This window comes from Ciona intestinalis, unplaced genomic scaffold (genome assembly GCF_000224145.3).
Source record: "Ciona intestinalis unplaced genomic scaffold, KH HT001167.1, whole genome shotgun sequence".
Lineage (NCBI taxonomy): Eukaryota > Metazoa > Chordata > Ascidiacea > Phlebobranchia > Cionidae > Ciona > Ciona intestinalis.
In genome coordinates, this window is record NW_004191488.1 from 19,210 (window position 1) to 28,961 (window position 9,752).

The window sequence follows — 9,752 nt, forward strand, 5'->3', positions numbered from 1 at the left end:
GTTGTTTGACAAAACGTTAGTAGAAGCGGGGGTAACTGAGTATAACCAACTCCTCAAACCCACCGGGCAGTACCAAACCTACGATGAAGTTTGTGAGATAAACAATATCGCGGCTTCTACCAATCACTCGCTGAAATTCTACGAATTACTAAATGCACTGCCGCGGGAATGGGACCAGATTCAATACAAAGGAAATGCACGCACTAAGGAAAATATAACAATGCTTAAGGACCATTTGAAGGACTATATGCAGTCTCTACGAAGGTAGCGTACCAGTATTTTATCCAACAGGTGAAAGAATATCCGGAAAAACGCAGGAAAAATGGCAGGGTGAACTAAATTTAACAACAAACTTCGATTGGTCAAACATTTGCCAGAGTAATTATTATTCGATCCTTTCAAATCAAACTAAACCTTCGCGCGGTGGTAACCAATGCTTGTCTGTTTAACTTTGGGATGATCGACTCTCCAAACTGCAATATGGAAACAGACTCCCTTGTTCACATGTTTACGAAATGTAAAATGATTGAAAGTTGTTAATTTTTTGTCAATTGTTTAAAACACGATCAGGATATTTAGACATTATGTGCTAAAGGTGTCCCATTTTCCCCACCCCACTATATATCCAATGCGAGTACAAATGCTGAAATATTTTCTCAGTTCGAGTATAGATTATGACATCCAACAAACTTACGTTGTTGTTGATGTGACTCCCTTGCATAAAGCCCTTATTTTGGTCATACCCTATATATAATGTCGTTCAGGCATCCTGTTTGAGAAAAGTATTAGTAAATTAAGTAGCGTCGCCTCGAAAACATTTTCATTAAAACGTTGTGTCTGGGACGTTTTCAACAAAGGGTTAAATTTGAACTGGGTGGTATAATTATATTTGTTAACCTACTATTACCCTTTTTGCATGGTCACTTTTATGCGCGTAAGTACTCGCATATTTACTCGCAAAAACAAAGTTAACACGCTTAACGTCATGAGCGTGTCATCTGATGCTGTAGAAGGTTGGTTATTACTCGCATTATGGTAGTAAAGAAAATTATGGTGAAAGTACAGTTTCACTTTTAAGAGCCTAATCTTTTACGGGTATTATTTTTACAGTTCTTAGTTGGTAATAGTACCATAAACTATCAGAACCTTTTTTATAAATTAGATTAAACAATATTGCGCTAAAATAAGCTATAACTCAATGGCGTAAACCAATGACCATGCAAAATAACGAGATTAGCGAGTTACCATATGACGAGTTAATGTGAATGGCACTACTGCCATCTACTGAAGACGGCGATTTAAATCAAAATCCACAATGTGACAACAAAGAGGTATAGGTGGCAGTAGTGCACTGTATACTTCTTTGGTGTCGCATTGTGGATTTTATTTTAAATTTGCACGCCCGTTAGGTGACAGTAGTGCACTGTATACTTCTATAGTGTCCATTGCGGATTTTGTTTATAGTCTTCGCTTCCGGTAGAGGCAGTAGTGCACTGTATACCCCTTTAGTGTCACATTGCAGATATTTATTTTTAAATTTGCACGTCCGTTGGGTGGCGGTAGTGCACTGTTTACCTCTTTAGTGCCACTATACGAATATTGTTTTAAATATTGGCGTTCGGTAGGTGGCAGTAGTGCACTGTATATCTCTCCAATGCCACTATGCGGATATTGTTTAAAATATCGGCCTTCGGTAGGTGGCAGTAGTGCACTGTTTACCTCTTTAGTGTCACATTGCTGATTTTGTTCTTATTTTCCGCGTCCGGTGATGGCACTAGTGCACTGTATACTTGTTTAGTATCGCATTTGGATTGTGTTTTAAATATTGACTTCCGGTTGGTAGCAGTAGTGCATTGTATTCTTCTTTGGTCTCGCATTGTAGATTTTATTTTAAATTTGCACGCCCGTAGGGAGAGGAAAGTATGGTGTAATATGTAAACCATGCTGTTCAAGAAAAGTGTTAGTGAATAAAGTAAAACATGCCTATTAAACTAATTTAAAATAAGTTTGGTAATAGTAGCCTAATAGTGTGCGTGCATAGATACCTAAACATGTTTAGGTATCTGTGGTGCGTGTGTGCTGTGTGTGCTGTGTGTGTGCTGTGTGTGTGGAGTGTGTGTGCTGTATGTATGTAACTTACTTTTTACTCGTGTGGCCGAAAAACGACAGTCGTTATAACACGGGTGTCTCATACACCTCGTGCCAGCTTACGAGTTACCATGTATAGTACAATGGGGAGAGATGGAACACTTAAGCATATATTGCCAAATATTTCCAAAATCAAAATAGATGACGGTTTTTGGGTAATACCACGAATTAGTACTATCATTCCTTTATTAACTGTCACCAATTTAATAAAACACACGAGGAGTTATTTAGCGATCCGCACAACAGGTAAAATTTTACAAATTTGAAAACACACAGGATAAGATGGGACAGTTTAAAATTATTGTTAATTTTGATTATTAAGTGTATTTATAAATGGGAATATACGTAAATGACACGAAATAATACTGTACGCTTTGAAAATTAGGTCTAAACCAGGGGTTCTTAAACTTTTTGAAGCACGCCCCCCCCAATGAAGATCTCAACAAATTTGCGCCCCACAGTGGTGTTCAATTAATTTCTGCCGTAATCCACCACAGCCAAACCTGACATATTGGACATGCTTTTAACCGCGCCCCCTTGGTTGACTGTACCTGTATTATTGCGTAAAACACATTTTCGCGATCAACGCAAAAGTGAAATCAAATAACCGTTCCGTTTACGTTTGCGTCATAGTTTAACCTTATATTTGCCATGTTTTTCTTAGCCAGGTAGACTGTTTGTTACGAAATAATAGGGATTCATGCATCATAATAGCGATTGTTTTGTCTGGCAATTAATTAAGACATAATAGCAATTCAGACTTAAAGGTTTGCTATTTTAATTTAACTTTTGCGTGCGTCGTATTTAAGCCTTTTGAACACCACTATAATAAGACATATAACACTTTATTTTATAGTGTTTCGCGCCCCCCTTCCAAGTGCTACACGCCCCTCTAGGGGGGCGCGCCCCCCAGTTTAAGAACCACTGGTCTAAACATTCTTTTTCTTGCTCTACTGCTATAGTTTTAAACATGTTACCTATACACTATATTATTACATAATAATTGGTATTGTTTGAACGACATTGGGTAATGTTCGTACCCTACAAAATATAAACTTGTAATAATAGAAAATTGATAACAACTATTGATACATTTTTATCTGTGGAAAGGCGTAAAATAGCTTATATGTACCTAGTACCCTATTAAACATTTTTTTGCAAATATATATATCAAATTACCCATATTAAATGTTACAAATTCACCGCTTTAAAATTTCGTTTTTGACTTTTTTCGATACAGAAAACAAATTTCGCATGTTTTTTAGACCTTCCAGCCCTTTCAATTTATTTTTAAGTCTAAGTTTTCCTTCAAATAACCAAAAAACATGCATTTTTCCTATACCTACTGTGTTATTTTGCGCACAAATTGGCCGCCTATCTGATAAAATACTAGAGCCTTCCACCTATCCGATCTTTCGCAGACATTATTTTTAAAATAATCGCGCTCGTTGATTGGTTGGCCTGATTGTTTTAAAATAAAAAAGAAAAAAGAACTTTAACTCTATCTTCGAAGTTCGAACACAAAATATCGGGCTTAGTAATTCGTCAATTTTTATTTAGCTGGGACATATAAAGGAATGATCACGAAGATATTCACATTATGGTTATTAAACTTGTGTAAGTAAAACATTGCTTCGTTTTACCAGTTAGTTGAAAAAGTTAATATTAGTAGATTTTACTGTGCCAGCAAGATAACAGTTTTATGCATCTTATCTTGTTTTTTTTCCTTTTAATTTAAAATTAAAATAGTCGAATTTATTTTTCCTATATACAGATACAACGCAGCACTATGTCCAAGGATGTAAGTAAATATGTTAATGTTTTATATTTTACTACGCATTTTCTAATTGCAATGAACTGCAGATGTGGAGCTGGCTAATGGAATAATGTATGAAGTTGTCACTGATCTTAAAAACTTTAATGATGCTGAAGCTTACTGCAGAAATTTAGATGGACTACTGCTTTACTCGGTAACATTCTGTTCCTGGCAGGTTTAAAAGTTTTTAGTATGGGTGATGTCCATAAGGTTCAATAGGGTGTTATTGGCAACCACGTAAAAAAATGCTTTTTTCAGTAGCGTAGACATTAAGAATTATAACAGTTTTATGTGTGTAACAAGTGAAATCAGACTAATCGGGACAACTAGTTTTTTGAATGTGTGCGCACCAGTCTGCACGGCAAATATTTTCGTTGGCTTACAGATGCTGTTAAATGGATAGATAGAAGTAAAATATGTATTTTAAGTGAGTATTCAGGAATTTTAAAATATTGCAGTAAAGTAGCTTACATATTGATTTCTAAATTTATGTAATTTATTTTTGCATCTCTAAAAATGCTTATATTGTTGTGCTACTGTTAGTCAGTGTAAGTTATAAAGGGAAAGTATAACATAATGTTTTTATGTACTAGTAGGGGCCCTAAAAGTTGTAAATCCGGACGGTGATCGTTTAATTTTATTGAAAATCCGGACGTAATATGTTTTACGTGCGTCTGTCACCCAAGCTACCAAATCTTGTTATAAAGCATATTACTGAATATCACCACGACACCACAGTCTAGCGACTGTGCGATAGAAACCGTTGTTAAAGCTGCGATCTAATGTTTTATGTTCGTAATAATCAGCTAACGAAGTCGCTCGAGTAATAAACATTGCCGTGCTGCAATTTGACATTTTGCGCTTAATTGTTACGTCACATGTCTTATTGCAACATAACTATTAACTATGACGTTTCATTACGTAACAATCGGGAAGAATGCCCACTGCCCAACGAACCACGAGATCGAAACATCGTGTATGAGGGTCACATTATTACGCTCTGCGCGGGCGTAGGAAATAAAGGAAGACGCATGCGGTAGCATACATTCTACACCTAACAAACGAAGCAATCGTTGTGAATTTATTCTCGTGAAAAGTGCCGTATTGAACCTCTGGTTCTCGTGCGGTGCCAACGAACGATGTTTTTTGGCTTCTGTCCAAGCTCGGCCGGGAAGATAATTTGTAATATCGTATTACAATTTGCGTTGGTTCCAATTTACTGATAGCGTCGCTCCTCGCTCTAATATTTGCACCAATTAAAATTCACATAAACCCAATTTCCCTGCATTTATTAAAGTTTAAACTATTCTTGGTTGCTTGCTTAAAATTATATCGGGAATAAAACAATTATATGAAATATAGAAGCCCATAAACCACAATTGTTTTCTAAAATTTAAATAGTTTATCAAAGGTATTATGACGTAATCATCGTTACATTTTTAATCCACGATGAACGTGCGTAAAACTTTTCATTTGTTTCTACCGATTTAGATACGTCGTTTTAATAAATGTAATATCATTTTAAATTCACCACATAAAGGTTCCATGTGACATGATTTGTGACAAAATTAGTATAGTAGGTGTTGGGAAAATGCATTTTTTTAATGTTTGCACGAACCGTTTCGTCATTTTAGCTATTCGCCGTGTTCTCGCAATGTAACCAATGCGATTAAAATAGAGCGCACGTTTATGTCGTCAATAATTACGGAACAAAGAAACCAAAGAGTATATTGTCGGCCGAACGTAAGAAAGAAGTATATTGTCGGCCGAACGCTTGATTTTAATATAAATAGGATTTATTTCTATTAAAAAAATCCGGACGTTTTTCGACGATCCGGACGGTGACATTATCACTGAAAAAGGGGTATTTTTACAATCCTGAGTAGGGCTAGGTGTAAATGCAGCAGCATGGGCCTAAGTGGATCACCACTTATGATTTCCTTTCAGTATGACTGCCATCACGCATATAAGTTTAGTAATTATAGCACCCTAAGAAGAGGCATTTTTATTTATTTTTTTAAAAATAGTAGTGCATTTGTACTTTACCTTCTATAGTTTTTTAATAGATAACAAGTACATCAGTACAAAATGCACTGAGTAATGCTATAACAAGCAACCTAACCTGGAATGCCCACTCTTCCTATTGGATTGGCTTAGATGATACCATAACCGAAGGTATGTAGTTTTTATTTCGGTTGCAATGCATGGCAATCAATCCCTTATTTCTGATTATCTTTAGGAATATTTATATGGAACAAAGGGGAGGCTTTAGGCAGTGGTGATTATACTAACTTCCACTCTTCAGTTGGAGCACAATCACATGAAAATAAAGACTGTGTGAACATTGACAAAGCTAGTTCTTGGCAGTGGTTAGCCAGTAACTGTGCAGAAAGGAAACCATTCATTTGTCAAAAAGGTGCATTTCCTGTTGCAGTTTTTATGTGTTTGTTGATAATTAAGTTAGTAAGTTCCCATTTGTTACTATACAATAATCTTTATCATATTTATTTTACATTTCAGCTACTTGCCAACATCAGCCTAATATTGGTCCAACGGGCACAAGAACTGGTTTGTACTTTATGTTTTTGAACCGATAGTAATATTTTAAGCTTTTACCCATACTGATACGAGATACCGATATGAAAAGTTAAACTACCTTGCGCGTAAAGGCTACACTAGGCCTATGTAAAGGTCAAACTACGATGCATGTAAGTGTTAAAACTCAATGCACGTGAAGGCTAAACTAGGCCAATGTAAAGGTCAAACTATGGTCACATGTAAAGCTCAAGTAAGACGCATGTCGCTTCGAACGAACTTTTTATATATCGGTGTGACCTCTGCAAATTACACCACATTTTTAACTCCGTATTTAATCGTTCATGATTTGTTTGCAATCTCAATTATTTACAAATATAAAATTCAAATTTAATTTATTAATAATGTTTGGATTCTTTCTGGGAAGGGTCTGTCTGGCAGATAAAAAATAAAATGTCATGTCTTTTTTATTTGCCTGATATCAAAGATTATACACATTTTATTTTATTGTATGTTTAGACATCCCAGCACTTGACTGCCCTGTCAGCTGCCCTGCTTTTCAAGATTGCATTAACAAAGTGTGCAGGTGCAATGTTATTTTCAAAGAGGATTCCAGAAACTGTGATGAGTCTTCAGGTAATTTTTATTTTGTGTTAAGTAAATAATAATTAGAGACACATTTATTTAGTTTAAAACTTAATTTAAAAATTATTACCTAAAAATGACTAATATTTTGATGAATTCAGGCATAACAGCAACACATGAGGAAGTATTGGATGGTAAGACTTATCTTTTTTTTAAAGAACAGGCAAGGTATACAGAGGCTTCAGATTTTTGCAAAGGTACTTTTTAAATAAAAATGTTGGTTAAGCATATAATTAAAGAAGAAGATATTTAGACACCTGGGGTCGCTTAGCCATGCCAAAATCAAAGGTTGTGAATGATTTTATCTACACAAAAGCACGCATGCACCTCTTGGCTTTTGACTCTACAGTATGGATTGGATTACTTCAAACCAACCCACAAAACTTTTATGAGAAAGATGAATGGGCATTTTCAGATTATGAATCTGTTAACTTGCCACCAGAGTTTGGAGGTAAGGGACAATTCCTTCTGTGTTTGTTTTAACATCATTTCTATTAACAACAACATTCAGAATTTCATGTTAGGTTCACCAAACTTTGCCACGTTTATTATAACGTCATTTGTTTTACAGAAATTAGGAGAATACGGCATAAGCGAGTTTTTATAATTCGTGCCAACACATGGTTATACTTTACGTTCCATGGCACTATGGCAGTGTTAATAATAACGGCGACTATTAATTAACCAATCCTTGTTGCCTATTGTCCATATGGTTTTGTAACTGGTGAAATCAAGCAGTCACTAACTCGTACGTCAAAAAACGTTGATCATACAGTATGCATATGAACAATAATGATACCTCTAAAACTTAAAATGCTGTTGATCCATACATAGATCTAATGTTTATACGAATCGTGTGTTTTATTAAAAACACTTGTTAATCATTTTTAGGCAATTCGCAATATAGACTTTGCCTGTCAACCGTTATGTCATTGTCGTTCTAGTTTTGCGAACAGCGTGGCGTTGTACTTTTTTTATAAAGCTTGTTCTAAAATATGTAGCAAGCACCTATGTCTGCAGCTGTCTGTTAAAGTGGTTAATTAAATCCAATGGCATCCACCACACAAAATGTTTAAAAAGAAAAGTTAATGCTTGAATGTGTTTTAAACAGACCAATGTATGTGTTGTTTTGTTTTAATACGGTCGTGGTATAACCAAGGGACTTGTATTTATAATGGCTCTCAGGCGCACCGTTTTTCTAAATATCTGGGGTATGTGAAACGCACCTGTGCGTTGACTATGGCGTCATATACGCACATCAACTTGGAACTGGCTTTCTCACAGTTACAAGTAAAATAAATGTAATTCGCCAATTAAACTGGCCAATCTATGCGGCCTAAATATGTTCTGGTAATAGCACGACTTATATTTACAACGTTGCCTCTGCCAAGCAGTATGTTTGTTATGAAATAGTAGGAATTTACATGGGGATTTATTGCATCATAATAGCGATTGACACATTTATTATTAAGCCTGAACCCTGAAGTAGCTTGAAAACCTGTTAGTTAAATGTTTGCGATCAAGTAAACTTAATAAAGATTGTCACGTTTACAATGAATACTTCGTTTGGTTATCTTATCAAACTTAAGGACAGTCTATTTTAAATATTTGGATTTGTATAAGGTTAATTAAATTTGTGACACAAATGATCATTGTTACGCTAACCAATGGTGTAACAACGGAGTGCGTTGAAATTTATAGTTTTTTAGTTATTTGCGAGTTTAAAATGACTAGTTCTTTTTAATTTTAAACGGGTTTTAATAAAAAAATGCAGTTATATGCAGCAGGTGCTGCACGGTCTGCATACCATCCAGAGTAGGCCAGCCTCTTCTGCACCATATAAAACGGCGCCTATGGGTATATCACCCTATATGTTTACTCCTTTGTGTTTTAATTTAAATTCTCCAAATATTTTGTACAACTGCCTTGTGGAGAATAAATGAAAAGTTTTATTACTTTTGTTATCATCACAACGTTTTAAATTGATACTCTTCTTAAGTGTTAAGCTTTAATTTTTTGTTGTAGACATGACTGTAGGTGGAGAACTTCCATTGTATACGTATAACTTTACCACTCTAACGGAGCGTTGGCATTTTTTTTATTTTGCCACTGAGCCTTGGTACAACCGCCAGGAAGCCATAGATCATTGTGCACTCACAGGTTCACACTTTCCCTATTTACTGCATAAAAGTGAGCATGATAGACTTATCGAGTTGTTAAAGGTAAGTTAAGTTTAGTTTTATTATGAACTTACAGCTTGAATGTGAGACATTATTTTCTATTAGATATTAAATGTATGTTATATGTTTACGTTTGTTTCAAAGGCTGCAAATCATAGAATAGACATTTAAAATGACTGTAGTTAGTTGCATTAAGTCTAAAAGGAAATATAAAAAAGGGTATTACTGTGCTAACTGTTACAAAAAAATATGTATACTGAAGTAATGCATAGTAGTAGTTGAAACATGATTTAGTGAATTTCTGTCAATATAAAAAATACTATTCCTTAAATTTGACTATTTTCTCCACATATATAACCTCTTATCTTGTTGTTGAACTTTATGGAGCTTTGTGACACTGAACCCTCTGTAATATAATGTTTTATCTG

General features: G+C 35.1%; 1 protein-coding gene across 4 annotated transcripts; it reads left to right on the forward strand.

Moving 5' to 3' along the window:
• Nucleotides 1–3,621: 3,621 nt before the first annotated feature.
• LOC108950931 (macrophage mannose receptor 1-like) lies at nt 3,622–9,715 on the forward strand. Of its 4 annotated transcripts, none has more exons than XM_026840262.1 (10): nt 3,622–3,765; nt 3,923–3,949; nt 4,012–4,118; nt 6,031–6,139; nt 6,204–6,380; nt 6,485–6,532; nt 7,019–7,135; nt 7,246–7,341; nt 7,398–7,595; nt 7,716–7,940. In XM_026840262.1, exons 1-10 carry the CDS (start codon nt 3,726–3,728, stop codon nt 7,826–7,828), a joined length of 1,032 nt encoding a protein of 343 aa, XP_026696063.1. In that variant the 5' UTR covers nt 3,622–3,725; the 3' UTR covers nt 7,829–7,940. The 4 variants fall into 4 exon arrangements, with proteins under 4 accessions (XP_026696063.1, XP_026696064.1, XP_026696065.1 ...); XM_018817194.2 differs by lacking the exon at nt 7,716–7,940 and adding an exon at nt 9,170–9,715 and having other exon boundaries at nt 3,625–3,765; XM_026840263.1 differs by lacking the exons at nt 6,204–6,380; nt 7,716–7,940 and adding an exon at nt 9,170–9,715.
• Nucleotides 9,716–9,752: the final 37 nt, after the last annotated feature.

Coding starts and splice junctions, on each gene's coding strand:
- LOC108950931 (XM_018817194.2), top strand. CDS start 3,726: ATGATCACGAAGATATTCACATTATGGTTATTAAACTTGT. Junction 6,533..7,018: donor TCCAACGGGCACAAGAACTG/GTTTGTACTTTA, acceptor TTGTATGTTTAG/ACATCCCAGCACTTGACTGC. Junction 7,136..7,245: donor AAACTGTGATGAGTCTTCAG/GTAATTTTTATT, acceptor TGATGAATTCAG/GCATAACAGCAACACATGAG.